General features: G+C 41.5%; 1 protein-coding gene across 2 annotated transcripts in view; it reads right to left on the minus strand.

The window, feature by feature from the left end:
* LOC131448697 (adenosine kinase-like) overlaps nt 1-23,038 on the minus strand; it is a 122,869-nt gene that overhangs the window by 99,322 nt on the left and 509 nt on the right. The window contains exons 1-4 of one of the 2 annotated variants that reach the window (XM_058621371.1): nt 22,378-22,506; nt 21,493-21,567; nt 21,330-21,383; nt 6,297-6,375 (exon numbers count right to left, since the gene is read on the minus strand). In XM_058621371.1, the coding sequence (XP_058477354.1) occupies nt 6,297-6,375; nt 21,330-21,383; nt 21,493-21,567; nt 22,378-22,391 (222 nt within the window). In that variant the 5' untranslated portion in view covers nt 22,392-22,506. Of the gene's footprint in view, nt 1-6,296; nt 6,376-21,329; nt 21,384-21,492; nt 21,568-22,377; nt 22,507-23,038 lie in introns of those variants that run through there. The other variant, XM_058621370.1, reaches the window with a different exon arrangement.

Below are 23,038 nucleotides of genomic sequence, written 5' to 3' on the forward strand. Positions count from 1 at the left end.
AGCAACTTAAAACCATTCACTCACCATTGCGTATGAATGAGGGACTGAAGTAAAAGACATAAAACAGTAATGACTCGTAATTTCACTGAACTTGTTTAATTCTTCTTCCAACTCATTTTCTTCCCAGCGTGTTCATTATGTCACACTTCACTCATGACTGAGTGAGAAAAAAAAAACACATCACAGAGCAGAACAACCACTGGCAATCTGAATGGTGCCAATCACCTTTTCTTAGCAGGTTCACCCAGGTTGAGTGTGAAAAAGGCGAAATAGAAAAGTGCCTGTTTCACAGATCCTTTCACTCAGAGCTCGCCTGGAGCTCGAGTAACTGTACGACATTTGAGAAAAAAGCAATTAAGCCATTGCTGCAGCCTTTATTCCTGAGCCCGCAATCAAGGACTTCGAGCAAGGACACGTTATGCAAGAGATCACATTCACTTCCACTGCCAGCCTCTGATACCAGATGATACACATTGACTGAATCTGTCTCTCGAGCCCTCAATGTTAATCAACAGTCTTTCCAACGCATACTTATGAGTTACAATCTACTCCCCACGTCTTCCCTTTGGCAGCTTAAATTAAGTAAGTTCAATTTGACGGCAAATTAACTTCAACGGGGATGGAGATATGTCACCTATACAGAGATCTGTGCCATTCCTCACCACGGCAACACAAACCTTGTCGTGTCTGGGAGGAAAATTGAATCAGATTAATTATTTTCACATGAAAGCCAAATTCATAATAAAACATAAGAAAGGAGGCGTCGCACGGGCGAGGCCATCAGCTGTTAACAAATCCCTGTGTTCACAAAGACATGCATAATGGCTCAGTCAACCTTTATTATCACGATCACAAAGATAGAGATTTAATTCACACTAGCATTAGCTGTGACTTGCAGTCACAATACAGTCGAGGTGGGAGGAACATGCCGTGTGCAAGCGGAGAGGTGTATGTGGAACCAACAGAGATCTCCCCACTTCATCATTGAGTAAATGGTACCACAAATGTGAGCTGCGACTTCACAGCTGCCTCATGGCGGGTGACATTGAAGCCCACGCATGAACACATCACTCATCAAAGCGAATGAGGCGTTCTTCGCTTCCGCTGCTTGTGCCTGGAAAACAATGGCAGGCCTCCCCTCAAGCACACACTCGCACACCTGGAAGGTCGAGAGTGAGTTGAGACGGGAACGGGGAAGAGAGGGAGAGAGGGGGAAAAAAATCCATTTGGTTTCATGCATCTCTCACAAGCAGCTTAACAGACTGTGACCTTCCGCCGCTAGGTAATGGAAAGGAAACGGCAAGACCCCAGTGCCATTAAACAGCTCTGAGCGGGTGCTAACAGTGGTTCTGCAATTAACCTGTCTTAAAACAAACAAGAGACTTTTGCTTTAACAACAGGAACACACTTAAGAGGGTTGATTTCTGTGGCATGAAACTCAAAAGGCCCACCAGGGTTCAGCTTTTAAACGGTCATTAATGTGCTCATTTCAGCCCGGGTGCGCTAAAATCTATGAAACTTCACGCACCCTCAATGTGATCAAACAGCAAAAACAGAAATTTTAGAGCACTTATCCTGCACGTTAAAGAATGGCCCAAGCCCTTCAAATCTCTTAACGGACAAAGGATATTTGTATTCGCCCTAAATAATAAAGAATAAAAAGAATGTAAGCAGAAAAAGAAATCGTGAATGCCCTCTTCAGCGTGTAAGCACATCCTTGTGAAAGTTCAGGCACATAGTTTGAACACAAAAGCTCCACTCTTTCTCCTTAACTGTCCTCTTTTCCCTAAGTGGTACCAGACGTAGGTATTTCTTCATTTAGCCCGTTCAAATAGAGGCAAGCTGCTGTTCTTTATTTATTTAACAAAACGAGCTGTAAAAGCCAAACATTAGGTCATGGAATATTTTCACCCCGAGAAATAAGTCAATGCCTTCGATGAGACATCAAACCCAGTTTAAGTATTCCTCTACAAAATATGAGCTTGTGAGGGCCTTCAGAGAAGTCAAGTAGTGCTGTGGGATTTTTTTTTTTTTTTTTTTTTTTGTTTCTTAAATACAACTTTTGAGCAGTGTGGCGCACATGCGTTTCCAATTAAGAGCTCAGAGCCAACATCCAAGCCTGGGCCCCATTCACCCCTTCCACGATTGACCAAGTCTGAGGAAATGTTAAACAGGCATCATAACCATAACAGAGACAGCAGATTTTTCAAAAGCTTCACCGCTCTCAACAGTAATTAAGACATCACGGTGAATTAATGATGTCGAGTGAAAACACCACATGGAATCTAAATAAAGAGAGGAGAACATAGTTAATCATAACTTTTTGTGACATGCTCAAAGCTGAGGCACGCACACAAAGCAAAGTGTCCCTTTGGTGAAGGAGTACAAAGCCTGCTTACGGTGCAATGACATAAAAAAAAAGAAAGAAATGCCAGTGGTGTTGATTTGTGAAGATCATAATGAGAATGCACGGTTTACACGAGGCACTCCGAATAGGACCTACTACCCTGGGAGCAGCAATAACTCCCTACGAGCCTGTCTCTACTCAGACTTCAACCTCTGGGCCCCAAGGAGCTGTTGGAGTACTTTGATGTTGTGTCTAAATGAATTGACTGTGCTTCTTGATTCTGCCCTGCAGTCATCCGAGCCCCCACCCCAATTCTGTCACCTGTGATAAACACCACAAGTGCTAAGTGGTACCAAATTCTGGATCACATGCCCATAAAAGCCCACTTTTTTTTTTCCTCTTCTCTCCCCTTCAACTTTGTAAATGACTGAGAAGAATATGATTGTGGTTTCCCTGCTGCAACATATCTGAGCAGAAGCCCTTTGATGTGTGAGACTGCATGTGAGCAAAGCAGTGCTGGGCTGGTTTTTGTTACCTTGCGGCCCCGCAGCATCCACGAGGTGAGCCTTTATGTCAGATGCCCCTTCAGGGCATGCTGTTTGGTAGAGCCCGGGCAAAGACAACAACCTCCAACGTACTTCTATCGCTGCATTTCTTTTCTTTTCTTTTTTTACCCTTTGGAATCAGAGTCAGGAAGCTCTGCATACAAGCTTGCAACTTCACAGACTAGAACAAAACAACAGCTAGATCTTATTAAAGCAACGTGCAAAATATGTTTCCATGTTTCAACTTTAATGCTTTCTCAATTATGTTACATGAGGAATGCATTTTGGAAAGTAAATTATTTTAATTATTTACATGTCCACAAAAGCTCTCGTCGCTGTAATACGGTTTTAATTCATTTTTTTTTTTCATTTTGAGGAAATAAGGGTGATGATAACCATTTCCTGGTTATGAGTATGAGTGAGTAACCTGTGGTTTGGTTAGGGCACAAAAATCACCTGGGTCGGGTTTTCCTTCCTTCCTGTCTTATATTCTTGTGGTTTTTACTGTACATGTGACAGGAGTTGCAAACTAGCCAATTGCTACATACTATAGTGTGCAGTACATCAGATGCACTTTATGTCCACTATGTCTCATTGCATTGTCCCTAAATAAATAAAGATTCATTGATTGACTCCCCTGTTTGCAAGACATAATTTCAATTTTATAAATGATGTCCTCATTTCGAGGAGAATAGACAATCAAGCTCAGCACATACGATGGACGCCATGTGATTGATAGCTGGTATCATCCAGTTCACATCTGTGAACTTAGATAGATGATATCTGGAAGATAATGCCCATTTATATAAGTGGTCTATGGTAACTTTAGTGAAACAGGGTTGACTGAAGAGTACAGGTGCAGAACTGGAGAAGTACGTGTACGTGTTGTTACATCCATCTTGGAAATTCTTGTTCGTTTGTGTTGAATGTAAACGAGTAATGACAGGAGCCATAGCCCAGGCATATATATAAAAAAAAAAAGCAATGTCCCGGTGCTAAAGATAGCGCTGTGTGCAACCAATCAGCGACTAGCAAACAGTGCTACAGCTGATTTGAATCAGAGTGCAGGGCAGAGACGGTGGTTAGAGGAAAAACAACACTTATCCATCTGAGCTTCAGCTTGGTCAATTCTCATTTGACTAAATCCAATTACCATCGATTCTGTATCTCCTTAAAGCCATGGTTTAGTTTTTCCTTGATAGTGCAGAAGTCTTAACTGGGATGAAGCGGCAGTGTTTAACCTATTACAGCCTCCGATGAAGCGGTTGAGTTCCGGAGGAAAGTACGAGTTCTACAGACGAAAGGCATTGATCTTCCCACACCCTGGGCTTTCCCAGCGTGTGCAGCTATTCCAGTGGAAATCCTCTGAACACCTCTCTCTCCTCCAGCGGCGACGATGCTCCCGAGCAAACGTGCCCTGGATGGAGCATCTCATTTAGTCACCGGGCTCTTTGATGTGGATTCAATGCTGCGGTGCATATCATTCGTGTTTGAAGGTTCAGCTTCCACAATAAAGCAGGTTTTGAAGTTTCACATACTGCAGGTGCTACAATGTGATAATCTGGGAGCCGGTTATGCATTATACATTTTTCATAAAAGACACCATCACCTGAGAGTGAAATGTGGAAAAGTCAGTGCTTCAAGGTATATATATTGACAGAAAAGTGTTTGTGAGACTTCTGGGTGTGGGACGAAAAACATTCTACTTATCTCGCGCATTACAGAATCAGCTCGACATCTCTCCACTGAAGGGGGTAAATATCCAAATAAACAGAGTAGAATAACATTCGACTGGGGTCTACCATGCCATGACAAGATCAATTTAGATGACTGAGGGCTTCTTACATGGCACAGAAGCCATGAAAATGTGTGGGAATAAAGATCCTCTCCTTCATCTGATTTCCTAAGCAATATAGAACAGGACGAGAGGAATATAATAATTATGTTAATTATCTATAATTGTGTTAGCAGAAGTGTATATTCACTTCTGAATAAAAATGGTAAGGTTTTAGTAGGCTTAGAATAAGCCTTTTAGAGTCATGCTTCAACGATGCTGAGTTGTTTCTACGGCAGCCTGAATGGACAAATCAGACAAACAAATGTAGTTATTTTGAAGTGAAGCTTATAACACAAACAAAGAAGCTCTAATACGCGAATTAACTTTTTTTTTTATATCTGGGAACCTCGTCAGCTGACGGACAATTTGGTGTGCTTGTTTACAACAACATCCTCTCTGTCATGGGAAGTTCCATGATGCACTTGTGAAAGGGAGGTGTGAGTCGACCATTTGTTTGCAATCTGCCGTCTCACTATTAGACGCCACTAATTCTTACACACTGGACCCTTTAAGCTTGTTTAACGGTGAGAAAGGAAGAAATAATATGTACAAAATCATTCAGAGATTATCAATGTTGGAATTAACCCAGTTGGACGAGAGAGCGCCTGGTTTGTTTGTTTTAATCCAGCTGCAACAAGCACACAGTGGGATTAAATTGGGAAAGTTGCTGCCCCAAAGATGAACATCAGGTTGGCAGCTAATGTCTTGGAGTGGATGAAGTTGATGCCAACGCTTCTGATCTTGATAATTAAAGAGTGTTTGTGTGGAAGTGCGAGAGCCGCCGTCTTTTTTTAGAGGATGTTTACTGTCTCTAAAGCATGGAAATGGTGGCAGCCTGAGGGGGCCGCCTGCTTTCTTTCCCCTCTCTCTGTATCTATCTTGTGCTAAGCACACACACAGACACAAGCACACGTGTACACATCGGAACTCTACACACTGTACTGACAAGTACAAACAAAAACACACGCAAGAAAGAGTCGTCGCCTCCACAAACACCAGCCTCTCAATTAGCATCTGCACTCTTCCTTGGGAGCGTGTTATTTTTCAGCTGGATGCTTCTTCTTTGTTTATTGTGAGCAGACCAAAGCATTATCAGCAGCTAATCACTGCATGTCAAACTCACAGACTTAATGCAATCAGTTTAAAAAAAAGAAAGTGATTAATCTTCTCAAGTTCAGATTGCCATTTTAGATTTGGACAACCACCAGTTTCTTTTAGATGCTCAAATCAGTCGAACAGCCAGCGAGATGATCAGCGTTTGTTTGATATAATTTGTTGTGACATGTTAATTGCATCTACTTGTAATTCTCTCTAATTGATGTTTGATATGTCTCAGGAAATTAGGCCAACTCGATAACACTGCAAATATTATGAATTCTTGTCGCCTTTCTCTTTCCGTGGCAGGTCTGATGAATTCACAACACCTAAATCTGTAATGTGTCAACTCGCTGTGCAGCTATGCTCTGTATTCCCAGGGCTGCCAAGCTGACAAATCTAAGGTTACAAGCATACCACAGTATATTCAAAACACATTCAGGCTCGCTGCAGTGGGCCAGAGAAAACTAACCTGAGCAATTTTCACTGAGTTCTGGGTCGAACCACCGGCATGGTATTCAACATTCTTCCTCTTCACAATTTCTTCAAACCTGAAATAGAAAAACAAAGTGTTGTTACAAAAGGACAATGTTCACAGTAAACCCACAAATTGAATTTAAGGTAAAGTGCTGCACGGGTTTAGATGGAGAACAGCTGTGACGGTGCAGGGTGTGAAAACAAGTGAATCTGGCACAGAAATGTGTGGTATCCTGAGAAATGGATCCTAATGACCTTCTTTGACCTTTTTATTCATTTCATGTCAGGACTTCCTCTCAACAGCATACAATAACTAAATAACTCCAGAAAGTCACAACTGGCATATAAACCAGGAAATACTGATACATATTATCATTAGACTTAAGTTGTGCAGCCCCTTTTATACAAGATATGTAGCTTAAGGTGATTTACAACATGCTAAATACAAATGTTAGTAGAGATGCAACTAACGATTATTTTCATAATCGATTAATCTGTCGATTATTCCGTTAGGTCCATAAAATATCAGAAAACCTTAAAAAATGTTGATCAGTGTTCATCACAAACCAAAATTATTCACTTTTAATGATTTCTTTGTTATCCAGAGCAAAGAAATGAAGAAAATACTCACATTTAAGTACACTCTAAGAAATGATTCATGGGGTTAGTTAGTACAGCTCAAAATCAAGAGCTTTTTCTGTATAAAAAAACAAGTTTGTTATGTGTATACATTATAATGAGTTCAAAACTTAATTAAATAAGTTGGTCTAAATGAAAATAAATAAAATAGTTTTAACTCAATAAAACATGAGTTTTCAACAAATATTTCTGCCTTAACTTAACATAGAGGTGTATTGAGTTAGCACAACTTTAAAATCCGTGTCCAAGTTTGTTAAAAAGCTGAGTACAAGGCTGACCTGCCCGGACATGTTTGGCACGAACAGACCATGCCTGTTGGAAGCATAAAGTTCGAAGACACGACTGAGTTGGAGAAACGCGGTTTGCAAACTTTACGGCTTGGTGAGTACAATTTTGACTTGTCTTATTCACAACAGCTAATAACTGCATCAGCAGACAGTTCAAGAAATTGTTTTACACAACACAAGATGCTTTTTCTCGGTCAGCAGTGGCAATGTGTAAGCTAGCAGTAATGCTAATAATTCAGTCTGACATTAGTGTTTGTTAGGTTTTGTTTTATGGTGGCAGGTTTTAATTGGCACTGGTTTTCAGTAGTTTAACTTTGTTTATTTAAAAATTATTTAAAAAATGTGTCGTAGTGTTGAAGGTTTGAGCAGCAATAGCTTCATGGCTCAGCCATTGTAGGTGACTGAGCACACATTCGGTTTGTTAGTCAGCCATTGCAGCAGTCTAAGTGCAGTCTAAAAAACCCTGTCGACGAAACGAATATTGTTGAGACGCCACAGCAGTGGTCATACCATTATTAAGCTAGTTGTTTTAACAGCACAATTGCCCACTGCCCATTTCTTTGCAGTAGTTTGCGTTCATTTTCTCTTGTTTTTCATCTTGAATAGTCAAAAACAGTTGTGTTATCATGTAATTTTTTGATATTTGTAGATTTTCCCACTATTTTCCCACTACAAACTGTTAACACATTAATATTGATTCTGATCTACCAGGATGGTGATGGGGATTGTCACAACACGAGGTGGTATACCTGCAGCCCGTGCAAAGATCGTCCTGGAGGGAACAGAGGTCCTAACGGATGTGGAAGTTCCCAGAGCCTTTGCCTTGCTAATGTGGCTGATAAGTTTCCTGATTTATTTTGTTTACTCTTAAAATGTATATACACTCAGTCCTGTTACTGTAAGCAAGATGCTGACTGGTGTTTAAATAAACAGTTAGACCACAAAACTAGAATTTCAATGTGTGATTTATTCTGACTTAGATAAATAAGTTATTGTACTAAAAGAAATTAAGGTAACAATTTGCATGGACATTTCTGAGTAGAATGAAAGAAAAAGAAATAAGTTAGAATAACTAAAAGGAGTAATTTTAACACAATTAAAATTAAGTTGGTTCAAGTTAAATAAGGTTGTAGAGGAAGAGGCAAATCATGTTGCTTGTACTTAAGTAATTGAGTTGGCCTAACTAGAGAAGTTTTGTGGCATGTACTCAATACTAGCTAAGTTGAGATAACTCAAAAATATCCATGCAAATTGTTACATCAATTTTTTACGTTGAGCCAGCACATCATTTGTTAGAGTGTAGCTTAAACAATCAAAAATCTTGTTTTAATCATAAAAAAAAGCTTTCAACTGATTAATCGATTATCAAAATAGTTGTCGATTAATTTAGTAATCGATTCATCGATTAATTGTTTCAGCTCTAAATGTTAGCATCACATACTGCTAATAATCTAAGTGAGTATTTTGCTGTTTTATAGTAAACTTTATAGTACTTTATAGTATAGTAATAGGTATCTTTCCTTCTCTACAGTAAAATTGAGCAATACAAGCTTAAGCCTGACCTTAAGCACCTGTAAAATGTTCTAGTGTTATACACACCATCATATTTTGGTACAAAATAAGACACCATCTGATGTGCAAGTGTCAGAACTGGACCAAAACCTATTTTTCCTGTTCCTCTATTTATTGTTTCCAACTGCATAAACAATAGAAAAGCAAAAAATAAGTATCAAAGCTTTGGATACAAATTGACAAGTTGACAGAGGGTTATATGGATCCGGATGATGCAAGGTTGCTGAAAGAGCCGGCCAGTGTATAGTGTATACTGAGGGGTTTAAAAAAAAAGATGATAAAACCTGATGCCGAAGCATAACTTCCAAACATTGCACCACTTTTTTTTAGTTTTCATTTATCAACATTGTTGAGCAAGGAATCATAAATCCCGAGTTATAAGTTGAAGGGGTGAGAAACAACAAATACAGAAAACATCACGTAGCTTATCAATTATTGGTTACCGCACTGTCGTTGTCCAATTCTGTCTCTTTTCAACATTATCATGTTTTTCCCCCAAAATGTTTCCACAGGAGTTGGTGAAACACCAAAACAGACACAACAACTCCTCTAAATGATCACTATTGTTGCTCCGTGTCTCTTTGCCATAACAGGATTAGCACCATAACAAGTAGTCAACAAGAAGGATACTGTAGTTTCAGGATTAGGAGCAGCTGATGTTTTCATGGAAATTAAAATAAAAAATAAAGTTTCCTTGTGTGCAAAAACTCTCATAGCTGGATGTTATGTTTCAGGACCAGTTGCATCTGATGAAATGTTTGATGTCTGAACTGCACGGCAAAGTTTAGAAGTGACTGAAAGAGACTAAACACAATAAGTCAAGGAAACAAAAATGACACCGGGGAATGGGGAGAGTAAACAACTGCTGAGTTTTCAAACAAAAAACAAAAGGAACACTCTTGGGTAGACAGTGAAGGAAAAAAAAAAAACTGAACGCAATACTATCATTGTGTATTTTCCCATCATGCTGCCATTTCAAACATCAATAGCTTCAATTCTAATGCGTGGCGTGATGCATAGCCGGGATATGCTGTGAGATTGAGTCTTTATCTGGGGAGCTGCGAACATGAATAATGTGTACTCTCCACTTGGCTCTCACAAACAGCCTCCCAGGGGGCTGGCTATATAAACATGTCCACTCTGCTACGGAAATTGACCTAACTGCAGTGAAGATGATCCAACACATTAGGAGGTCCTTGACTCGCCCCCACCCACCCCTCAACTGTACTGCACATTAAAGACTGGCGGTTTTGTAAGTGTATTTACAACCAGGGGAAGAAAATCCAATGAGATGGTAAATATTTCAAGGTGCACCATACCATTCTCACTAGCACTGTGTAATTCAGCGCTTAAATTAGCTGAGTAAGACGGGTTGTTGAGGAAATGCCTCCGAGTTATCCCAAGGGGAGCCGGTTATGTAAAAAAGCTCATGCTACCTCTTTTTTTGGGATTAAAAAAAGCATTTCCCACAAAAGGTCAAAAGGTTTTGCATATGTTTTGTCTGTTTCGACAAAACAACATTTCCAGAGAAGTTGGGAGGGATTAAAAGAAAACGCAATAAAAGCTCAAATCTATATATTTTTTCCCCCTCTTCACTTGACTCTTTACTGAACAGACAAAAGTACACATTTTCAGACTTTCAGTGTTTTTTCTGACACCTTTAATTATATTTGGTAAATATAAACACATTTAGAAATTGAGGCTTTAAAAACACTCAAAAAAGGGTTGGACAGTGGCAAGTTTACCACCGGGTCACAGCACTTTCTCTTTTAACTATACGATGGAATCGTTTTGGAGTTTGAAACACTAATTGTTGCAGCATTGCATTCTCGCTGCGTAAAAGAATGCAGCTGCTCAACAGTCCGTATTCATCGCCGTTTGATCCTTCTCTTTATGATGTGCCATACATTGTCAACAGGAAACATCACTGGACTACAGACGGGCCAGTCAAGCACACACACACACGCACACACTTTATGTCTACAAAGGGACGCTGTTTTAACTCGAGCAGAATGAGACCTGGTATTATTCTGCTGAAACAGACATGGAGTTCCTGACAGTTTCCTCATGCAAAACCGCCTAAAGGCTCAATGTTAACGCATATTCAGCAGCAGCTTCCACCCTTGGCCTTTACACAATGAGTTTCCCCTGACTCTGTGAATGTTTTTATCATATCATGAACTGTAGATGGTGACAGACCTAAATTCTTGGCAATCTCTTTGCAAACATGGTCTTTGAATTTAACAATTATCTCATCAAAGTTTGACGAAAAGTGCATTGAGCCTTTTCATCTGTTAAATAAAGTGTTGAGTTATTCCGGTTTGTATACACTTCACTGCAGAAGAGGAACTCTGTATGCAAAGCGTGTCGTGGCTTCCCGACATGTGTCAGCCACAAGTGTGCAGCCTGGTAAAAAACAGGCATGGCCGGATTCTGAGCAAGTGTGAAAGTAACCTTTACTGCTTCAAAGAAAGTCTGCATATCATGTCTCAAGGCAAAGGGTCTACCCAGGGCAGAATGTTCCCCAATAAAGAAAAAAACCTTTCCATGCAAGTGGAAAATATGCTAACCGGGGAAAAAAATTCCTTCCTGAGACACCTGTTATGACTTCTTGACAAAGGAAGAATTTGAGCACTGTGGGTGTTTATAACATGAAGGCAGCCGAGGTACTCCAGAACCCTTTTCAAATAGACACACAGCTACTGAGGATTTCAGCCTTTTTTTTTTTTTTCTTCCCTAGAAGTATTTGCTCCACCTTTCAGTGCAGACAGCATGGGGCCCTGCTCCTGGACACCTCGAAAATCCCATCCGAAAAGGAGCAGCTGCCTCGAGACCTTTACACCCTCAAACATCATGTGATCCCATAGTTGTGACACCATAAACGGCCCCCTTGGCCATTTAGGGAGAGAAAATCCCTTTCCATCCACTGCAGTCTGAGCTCAGTCTGTGATGGGAGGGAGCGGGGAAAAAGAAATTGTTTTGCCCAAAATGTCCTCAGCCTGTAACCTGCACTTTTAAAACATGGTGGTGTTGTTCAGCAAGCAATTCCAACTGTGCGATGCATATGGACAGGCTATGTTATGCAACATGTGCTTTACAAGAGAGACTAATACCACTCTGAATTAAAGGCACAGCACTGTTTTTCTATTCTTGTTCAAATTGAAGTGCTTTTAAATATAAACAAACGTCCATTACATTCACACCATTCTAATCCTATCAGCTCCACATGACTTCTGTCACCCAACGCCGTTCCCATGCTAAACTTAACCCTACAAACAGGTTGGAGAATGACTGAAAACCCAAATAAGTGTCCACAAAAAACTCCAGAAGTAATTCCTACTGCACAAAAACCAAAACAAAAGTCTTTAACTACTTTAATAAGAAAAACTCTTCTTACCACCACCTACCCCATGTGCTGCTGCTGTATACACACACATGCTCCCTCAGTCAGGTGTGATAGTATTGCTTAATAAAGCCAGTATTACAATAAAGAACGCGTTGTTTTTGTTTATATGTTTACTTATATGACAAAAGGTTACACACTAGAGTTTATCATCAAACCCTATTCAAATGAGAGGAATTGTTCTACTGAGTATGAGAGTTCTGTACAAAAAAAACTAACACCTCTGCAACTCCCCCAGCACAACACATTCAAACTGTTAGGACATATCACACAAGTCAGGAACATTGTGTTGTTTACATTCCAGGAGACGGAGCCCCCACCGCTGATTCCCATCAAGGGAAATATGAGAGCTTCCAAAGTACCATGAGTGTTCTCTACCCCGTGTGACTCATGAGTTCCTCTCTCACCTCCCTAAAAAAAAAAAGCCAAGCCAAGTAGATTATTTACATGAGGCAATAATTCAAGATTTGCTCCTCTAAGTCTCTTAAACAGAGGGCAAGGCGAGCCCATTTACCCAATCCCTCTTCATTCGCCTTTGATGTTAGCCTATCTCGATAAGACCGGATGAGTGCCCTAAAATCCCCGTCGAGTGATTTCATGAGAAGAACAAGTCTCTGTTAATCAATGGCTAGATTGGATCTGGATCCTCGGGAGTGGTCCGCCTCAAAGTCCTCCCAAGTGTTTGAGTGCACACCGGGGTAATTCATCGCTAATGATCACCGCGGCACCCACTCTCCTGCATGGTGTTATTTAATTGCCTCGTTCACGTTTAAACAGCTTACAAATCACAAGGACAGGCAGGGAAACATGATCAAACAGCCCCTATCACTAATCAGGGGAGGGCAAGGGGAGAAGTGAGGGGACTCTGCAGCTCTCCCTAGGGATTAGGCAGAAGGAGGGCTGAACAGGAACAGTAAATTGTCTCCGCTCCAGCTCCAGCAGGCAGGTACATTTAAACAGGCACAGCCATCTTTCTCCCTCTCTGACAGAAAAAGAGAGGGGGCAATACAGCTAAAAGGCTTCAGTAATCCCAGTTTCAACACAAGCATCTGGAGTGGAGACAGGTTCCACCAGTGATTAGATTCCCCAATCAGTGTGTGCATCCTACACCAGCCTTCCTTGGTAGTCTGGAGGCAGTACAAGGCCTGATGCACAGTAATTGTTTCCATAGGTCAGGCAGACAAAAAAAAACAGCTCGGGGAAGTGATGAAAGGGTGAGGAATATTGTTGTTTTTCCCCCCAATTAAATTGTTTGTCAAACCCATCACAAAGGGTTACGCAGTTTATCTGTTTAAAATCAATACGCTCGTCTCACTGTGAAAGCTTGTCCCGACACGAGACGGGCCCATTAATTATTCTGTTCTGCGCGCTATCGCCTGGCTGCTCAAGGTTGAGCTTTATCTTTTCTTATTTCAAATCAATAATTATCTTCTACCATGCACACGCTCACCCCTCAGAAATAGATGTGCTTTTCATGCGCTCTCCCTCTCTCTTTCTCTCTCTCTCTCTCACTCCATCTCTCTTTATAGCAACCGGTGAGGAACGCAGAATGAATAGGACATTCTTATCAGTGGAACATTAGAGCAGGATGGAAATAGATGGCGAAGAATAAGGCGCATAAAAGTACTGAACACAAATGAGTCATGATTCAAACGGCAAAGCGAGGCCTTGTTCCCATCCTCTGACATCTTCTAATGGACTACAGTAAGGGATGAATGTTGATTCCTCACAAAAGCAGCACGATAACGCCATTGCTTAGGTATCACAGTCCATTTGGGTTCATCCCTATTCAGCTGGAGACGCCCGCGACTCTTTAACACTGAGCCTTTTTGCATCATAGGCTGGATGCACAATTAATGACTGTGCAATTACATGGTCATAATGGGTGAGTAATTGCATTAGAAGACAGAAACAACAAATGTGCATCCCTTTAATAATCGGCAGATCCAGCCACAGCAGCAGCAGCAGCAGCAGCAGCAGCAGCAGCAGCCCATTTGTTGGCATTAGGCAAGGACTGCTGTTTGTACTTAATTAGGCTGCACTCAAGGATTAGGCGGCGGGGGCAAAATCTGGTCACGGAGGATGAGTTCATATTATTTCCTCCGAAATGTCACAGGTTTTTGGCTTCGCGCAGCAGAGGGTGGCGTTGTTTGTCACACTGTACTGTGTGGACGTGGGAGAGCGAGTGCAAGTGTGTGTTTGTGTGAGGATATGAAAGAGAGAGGCACACTGAGGGAGAGAGTGGGAAGAGGGAGTGTGTAAGCAAGGATGAGGCTTCTGGTGTTCTCTCGAGGACTGAGATTTTGAAGCTGCAGCACAAAGCCTTTGAGACAATTCCCTTATCTTGGAGGTTGATACCAGGATCTTGGTGATTCAGAGCAGCTCCATGTGAATAATTCCACCAACAACCCCTACTGCGGGGACCATATGGCCCAGTGTGAACTTTAAACACACGGGGAGTGTTGCTGCTCACCAGTGCGGCCCCCAATTTCTTGCAGAGGAGTGATCAGCACAGACAGTGCAGTGACTAGCCTACACGTATAAGGACTGATACCATCAGTGGCTCTTCCTGTGCGGCTGCTGGGGGAACAAGGATGACTAAAAATAGCCCTGAGTGTGCTTTTCTGCACTGAACGTGCTGTATGTACCGGCTGAGACACCCACATTTTAATTATAAAATGCTAGATAACAGGGGGAGTTGTAAAGAGAGAGGGGGGGGGGGGGGGGCAGGGACGCCCACATACACAGAGATGTGGATTATGTTTGTTCCACCCCCTTTGACTTGTGATCTTTCCTTGTGGCACCACCTGCTGGCAGCCACCTCCAACCACAGGGAGGCATGTGTAGCTCCAGCAAGGACAAGCCTTAATTATGATTGCATCAGCCATTTCATATGATGCAGCACGTGTGCTTTTAACTGCAGAGTGACGCTCATGTGCGAATACACCAGAACAATTCAAATAAAAACCCACAGGAGGACGTCACGCAATGTTTTCTCTTCCCTTTCAATTATTTGAAAAGTTTTCTTGTTTCATAATTCAAGAGGTCTAGATGCACATTTCTTACAGCTGAGTACAGAATGTCAGATTCATGCAAGCGCCCCCAAATGGTTGAATTCATGTGTATCAATAAAACATAAACAGCAGTGTGGCTGGCAGCTGAACATGTTTCTGATGTCTCAATTACCAGTTGAGTGCCATTAATCCCTGCTCTCTCTCGCTTTGGCTCGGAGGCTGGTTGATGGATTCAGGCCCGTGACCTTTGAGGGGGCCCCCCCCACCACCACCAAGCCACCGCCACTAGTGGGGCTGTGGAGGTGAGTTTAAGTACAGTACTCTTAGCCTCAGCAACAGACATGGGAAATGGGGAATAAAACGGGGCAGGATAGTAATGTGTCTACACACTCAGTCAAGCATGAGTGCATCCAGTGAAGTGGCACCATGGCAAGCACATGCCACCTCTGCACGCATGCTTGCATGTAAGCACACACACACACACACACATTTACAGCAGAGCGTTTCTTCTCCTAACACACCAGGATGGCTCAGCTGGGGGGTTCTACCACTCACGATTTGCTTCATTATATATTAAAAACGTTAAAAAAAAAAAAAAAAGAGGGTTAGAGTCAAGTGTGTTTACGGAGCAGAATCTATCACACGCACACCCAGGAGCCAGAGTGTTTAGCATGTACTCAGCGAGAAAGGCCTTTGTTGTTTTCCTCCCAGTAAGCAGACGGAGCTTCATGGCAGCAGCAGCAGCAGCAGCAGCAGGGTGTGTGAGATGTACACAGACAGCGGGGTGTGTGAGTGGAGAGGCACCTCCACTGATCTCCTGTGTCGTGTGATGATGTGTGTGTGATGTGTGTCTCAATCCAGCGCTGATCCCCCTGAGTCAGCCCTGTCAGTGATATGAGCCTCCCGCCCTCTCCCTCTCGCTCTCGCTCTCCTTCCCTTCCGCTCTTTCCTCCGCCATCGGGAAGGCTAATAACAGCCACTAACACTGCATCCCTGAATTATTCATGCAGCAGAGGGTCACACAGCATAATGAGGAGTTTACTCTCATTCTGGATGTGATTGTGACGCTGCTAATCTGCATTTAGCACAGAGAAAAAGAGAGAAGGAGGCGAGGGGTAGAGGGAGGGAGGGAGGGAGGATGAGTGCTGATGAACTTAATTGCTGTGAGCAAACAACCTCTGAAAAGAGTCACGCCATCATCCAGAGATGAGAAAGTAAACAATTAATTATCATCGGACAGTGGGAGCCATACAACCGGGGTAATGTTGACGAGCCAGCCGATCCCACCCCCACCTCAACCCCCTCAGAGGTGACAATACACTTTCAATAACAATGACTCACTCATTCGACACTAATAATCATTAGCTCTAATATGATATGGTTAGCAAGCCCATGAGGCTTTGGAGAGATGGTACATTATGCAATGCTGCTTGTTAAACAAAACTAAAGCTGTAATGCCTAGTTATCCTAAAATAAAATGTCTATTTGCCCACATTATAATCTCCTGCAGAAAGAGGCGTGTTTTCATTATGTTGACATGATGTTTCCTTTGGAGACTCATTGAGGAAGGAACAGCGGGCTACTGTTGCCTCCTGCTGGCCACAGTTGGCACCAACCCCATTTACTCATAGTGCAACATAATAATGACCAAAGAAAAGGAAATGCTGGGAAAACAGGAAAGTAAAAGAAAAAAGAATATTAAATATCGAATGATAACATTGGAAGTTTGGAAGTGTTTTAAAGACGTATGACAAAAATTTAAATGCAACAGAATAAACTAAAACAATGTATAACACAACATGTATATTATTTCATGTGTCTAATTATGCGAGATAAAGACAATATTCAACCCTGAGTGATCCAAAGCCAGACAATCTCAATGTGACTTCCTAGTCAAATCAAGGTTAAACAAACGTAAAATTAAACCTTGCAGGAGCCAAACTTACATTTCATGCCACATGATGGCAGCAGTGACAATCCGAGTGAGAGAGCCCTGCAGCAGCAGGACATGACAACATTACAACATACTATGTCTAAGCAGGCAGAAAGTTAGTCACGGACAGTTCTCTGGCTGATTGGTTTCCTCTCACACGCTCATAGGAAAAAAACGAGGGTGGATTTCTGTTGGTATTCTAACTTTCATCGGAGAGAAACGTGGGGAGAAAGCTAATGATCTGAAATGCAACAAAGATTTTGGACAGGAAATGAAGCAGGGACATTGTGGTTTCATGGTATGCGTCTTAACTACAAGGCAACCAGGACACTCAGGAAGTTGGTGATTTTCCTGCAGGGCAGATCCCATGCTAGCTTTCATGAGCTGTCAACAAACCCCATGAAAAAAACAAAAGTCCAACTTTGTGTTACTTCATCTCATGGTGTTATCGGATTCCCCTTCCCTGTCTGTGGTAATCAACCCATGGCCTGGTATGTAAATGTCTTTTTAAGATGAGTCAGTTTCACTTCATGAAAATGCTGAGAAAACAGCCGGGGGCTCTAATAATTTAGAAAATAAATGTTATTGAAGAACTATAGTTGGCTTACATATGCGAAAGAACAGCTGCAGATGTAATTGGAATTAACAACCATGATAATAATAATAATAGTACATGTTTTTAGTGACAATATAATGATAGGGTTCAGAGAAATATGCTGCCTTTACTGTAACAGCTGTTTTTCATCAATGGCTTATCTGTACCGCTTGATCATTCAGTCAATTCTTCAGTTACTAATGCAACAGATTAGAATTAGAATGAGTTGTTTTTGCACACACACAATTAGTGACAGTGAATTTGACCCCTGCATTGAACCCATCCTTTTTAGACATGAGTAGTGAGGCAGCAGAGATTTCAACCGATAACCCTCCGGTTACAAGCCCAATTCTTTTCCCCTTGGCCATGGGTAGCCATCAAATGAAAATTCACCACACATTTTCACATTTGAGAGGATTGTACCTGGTGAATATTCTAGCATTTCACCAGAAAACATTTAAGTGTTTGACAATTAATTTTCCACAACTGCCTATGTCAGAAGTAATATTTCACATATTTGACATGATTTGATGAGTAAAAAAAAGTATTGATTGTCAAAATGTCTGCTGATCGATTTTGGTCAATTGCCTAATCACCTGTTTAGCTCTAGTTTCCATTTTTACATCTAAGTGGAGAGGCATCAAAAGCCAGAGCCAAGATTTATTCAAGGGAAAAAAAAAACATTTAAGTCCCCAGCCAGTACTAACAGGGATGTTGATGGTTTCAACTGTACAACAGGCAATTTCTCAGCCACAACACGATTATATGGGCTCTGCTGTGACTAGATAATTGAATTAAGGCATGGCCACAGTGCACTGCATCCAATGATCTCTCGCCCACCAGGGTGATAGGGGAAAGAAATGAATCATGTTACACTCTGTAGATTCATAAGCACAACAATGGTGTTAGCTCCTGCTTCAGCTTGTAAGTCTATTGTGGCCTTTTCGCAAATGATATTATTTGTCACAACACTTCAGCCGAGTTCTTCTTCATCCACGGATCAATGACCTTGTGAACGACCTCTTTGCACTTCACCCCGCTGAAATGTTGTCTGTGTCATCAACACCGCAGCTGCATTAAGAATCAAATCTCAGCGTCAAACGCAACACAACCTGTACTTTGAATGCGTTAACAGGCATAGTATGGTGCAACGCAAAAAAGACACACAACATGTGCTTTCAGCTGACAGATGTGGTGACGAGAGTGCAGCTGAGTGTGAGGTATTGGTGGGGGACATGCATTGAAATGCATTGTGCTGGGAATTAAGCACCAAAGCTGCATGTTAATCCTGCCCTGACCTTGTAGTAGAATGTGGAGGGAACGATGTCTGTTGGGCTAAAGATAACACTGCTGCCTTTGTGCTGCAGGAGAACAACAGTGCTGATGAGGCTGCTCTGTGCTGCTGCTGCTGCTGCTGCTGCTGATGATGATGATGATGATGATGATGCTGCCACAGCTGACGCTGACGCCCAAGGTCAAATGTGTCCCCTTTGTCACGTAACAAGACCTGACAAGGTAGCCAGTTGTAAGGTACATAGGCTCTGATGTACTGCTTTGACTAACAGTGAATATGTATGACTCTCTTGCTTTTTCAATTCGAACTGTTGTTTCGTGACTGATTCCTTCATGCGCCTGAATCTACACTCACAGCTTCACAAAACCCTTAATACAAGAATACGTCTACCAAGAATACCAAGACTGCTTAATTCTCATCTGGATCCAGATCAAGCAGGATGGGATGCTGCGAGTGCCTTTTTCAATTCAACATCTGCTTATAAAATATAGGCATGACTGCGGGGAAAAGCAGCATCATCCAACAGTAAATACACCTTTTTTTTTTATAAGAAATTAGAACTGACGGTTCATAAACTACGTTTTTAGTGAATGCAACAAAACTTTCAAATATGTCGTAATATGAAGGTGATGATATATGTAAGAAACTACAATCAGATTTAGGAAACATCCTCCACATGAGGGTCACAGGGCTGCTGGTGCCAATCCCAGCTGCTACAGGGTGAAAGGTGAGGTCACATCACAGGACCAACATATAGAGACAAACAAGAGTGTCCAATTAACCTCTGCATGTTTTATGGACATGTGGGTGCAAACTGAAGATAACCCATGGGAAAACATGCAAACTCAAGCCAGAAAGTTTCCACACTGGGACACAAACAAACAACCTTCTTGCTGTGAGGCAACAGTGCTAGCCACGTGTTCCACTGTGTGGCCCATTTGGGAAACATGTTAAATGGAAATACTTTGCTTCACTGACAACAATAGTGCAGCTACTATAGTCACAAAATACCTTTTCATTTGCAGGCAGCAAACTGTGTTTACGTTCTGGCTTCAGCAACACAACTACTAGCACCTCAACTCACTGGAAGCCAGCATACCGAGCAGAGAACAAGAAGCTGCTAGGCATGAGAAATACTTACTGATATCAAACCTAAAAAGCCTCAGAACACAACTCAAAACAAGTCTCAATCAGAGAAGAATTCACGTTCAAAATAATCAGACACATAACCTGCCAGCAATCACCACATTTCAGAGTATCTCGGTATAAATATTTGGGTTTCTTGATGTATGACTCTCTTTTCCTTTACACAAAAAGTCAATGACAAACTGTGTAAGACATGGTGAATACTTTGCTGTTGAAGTTTTTTTGTAATATTGTGACACATCATTTATTTAAATACTTTATCAATTACTTTATTTGGCTTGTTGGAAAAAAAAAATTTCTCCCTGGAAAATAAAGCTGATCTCTCGAAAACAATGTGGTGTGGAATAAAATAATAAACTTTATGGATGAACGATCCACTGAGATATAGCATTACACAATCAATCAATATTGATAATTATTATGATACAATGTCAGACAATACAGTTCTTTTAAATTTTGCTCCCGAGTGAAAGTTGAAGAAATCAGTTAGATGTGGTTTTAACATTCTTTATGGACAGAAAATACTGATAATTAATACAATCAACCCTACATTACACAACATTTTTAATATTTGAAACATCAGAGGAAAAACGTCAGAGCTTGCTAAATACCTCCCATGCAGGGCAGTTCTGGCCTGCACTTTTAACTTGATACCATGTTAATATTAGAAAGCCGTCTTACAATGTACACTCTCTGTTTACCGTCAGCTACATTCTAAAAGAACGCTTCGTTCAGCATTACATCAGCACGTTTTCGAGGAACGCTATAGTATTACTGTCTGGCAGTAGGGAGGGTCAGGAGAACCTTTATTGAATGAAAAATAATGATTTCTTTACCCACTGTACTGATTGTGTTGAGGTAACGGTACAAATACAGTTTGCCCTCAAGCAGTTGAACATCCAGAGACATCATGGTATAGTTTGGCACAATTTCAGTTCCAGAAAAATGAGGGCGTGTCGGGTTCTGCAGCTCCCAGTTACAGAGGTCTAATTTATGACTCGGCTATTTTGAGCCCAGCTTTCAGTTTCAAGAGGGTAGTAGTGGGTGTATATGACCAGTGCCCGCCCTTATTTGGTCCCACACAATTTGAACACTTTGTGTTACACTAATGTAGCATGTGGTGTCGTAGAGTAGATGTGACTCACAAGGCTTTGTGTTTGTCTTCAGCCAGGATTTGGTCATTAGGCTTCAGTCCAAACCTTTAAGGGAAAGAATAGAAATAAGAAATGAAAATGTAGTTTGGTTTAGTCAGAGAAGACAAGACATATGAAGATCATCAGTGGAAACAAATGATCTGCTTGTGCTTACTTGTCAAGGAAATCTTTGTCCACAACAGCTGAAATGTCAAGTAAGGGATTACCCATCCCAAAAAGAGTGTTTTCACTGCAAGGAGACAAAAACAGATTGTGTTATGCAAACTCCCACTCACCAGACGAAGACAAGCGACCTGCTGTGACACAGACAATCATCCGTTTCGGATTTGCTGAATGAAACCACTGAAATTCAGATGAGAGATGATCCCATGTTACATGCAATGCTGAACCTCTCCCATGTGTTCAAAGACACAGCGTAGAGTGAAACAAACGTGTAGAATTGGAAAAGTAGGGGCTCAACACAGACACCTGAATGCATTTTGATAACTTTATGTGAGATCACTCCTCAGCTTACACTGAGAAGTGTACAACTGACAGGGTTAGGGTTTCTCTTTTTTTTACCACCATTCACATGGAGATTTAAAAAAAAGAAAAGGCACTTCAGCACACACACATTCTCTGGCAAAGCTCACACAGGCATGTGCAGCTTGTGTGTCATTCTAAAGCTTTAGAGGACTGCATGCTCAGAGTAAAGCTGACATGTCAAAAAAAGGGAAACCTATATTCTCTTTGAAGAGTTCTCAATTTAGCATTTCCCACAATTACTGTTTCATGGAGAAATCTTCAGCAACAAGATATCTCAGTGATCAAAGTCTACAACTGACAACAGTCTTCATAGCAGGTTGGATTTTACATAACCTCTCATAGAAAAGTGGATCACTGAAGTAATCCCAACTCAACATATCAGCCTGAAAGTCAGAAACTCATGCATTCATTTCACAGACACAGTGATAGAACTTTCTGTGTCATTACAAACATAACACAAGTAAGACAACACTAAAGGTCCCTGTGAAAACATCGTAGGATAGTTGCCTCTTACCTTGGAGAAGGCATGGTGTCACAAAACCTCAGAAATCTCACTTAATATAATAATTAAATGACCAACAGCTTCCTCCACTCTGTCAAAGCAACGTGCTTTTAGACTACAGGAACTGATTCGCACTTTGACCAACGCTGATTGGCTGGTGGGCGGAGTAGGCGGGCCGTAGTATGCCCCTGTTCTGTGATTCGCTACACATGTTCCAAATAATGTACAACTGTCTGTGCTGCGTTCAAGGCCGCTGGGAAAAACGGCGAACACTGTGGTAAACGCCAAAACAAACAACAAAGTTGTGAAATATTGATATTAAAAAAGACTGTTCTTTCATCCGTTCTCAAACCTATATCGATTTTTGCTGGCGGACGGTTCAGTCTCCTTTATTGCAAGAAGAAAATCATCGATCGCGTTCCACTTTTAGATCCTCATACATTCTAAAGTGCCTTTTCCCTCAGGTCAAATGAACGCTGCACTGATTACATTTTATGCAGAGCGAAGCTGCTGTTTCCAGCTGATTGTCATCACGGTCAATGTTACACGAATAATAGCACTGGCTCATGACGGAAAACAACACGACACGAAACCGAGCCTTTATCTAAACACTTGTCTTGTTACACTGCGACATGTTTATTATGAAGGTTATTTACAGGTAACGAGTCATGTG

Source organism: Solea solea, chromosome 21 (genome assembly GCF_958295425.1).
Source record: "Solea solea chromosome 21, fSolSol10.1, whole genome shotgun sequence".
NCBI lineage: Eukaryota > Metazoa > Chordata > Actinopteri > Pleuronectiformes > Soleidae > Solea > Solea solea.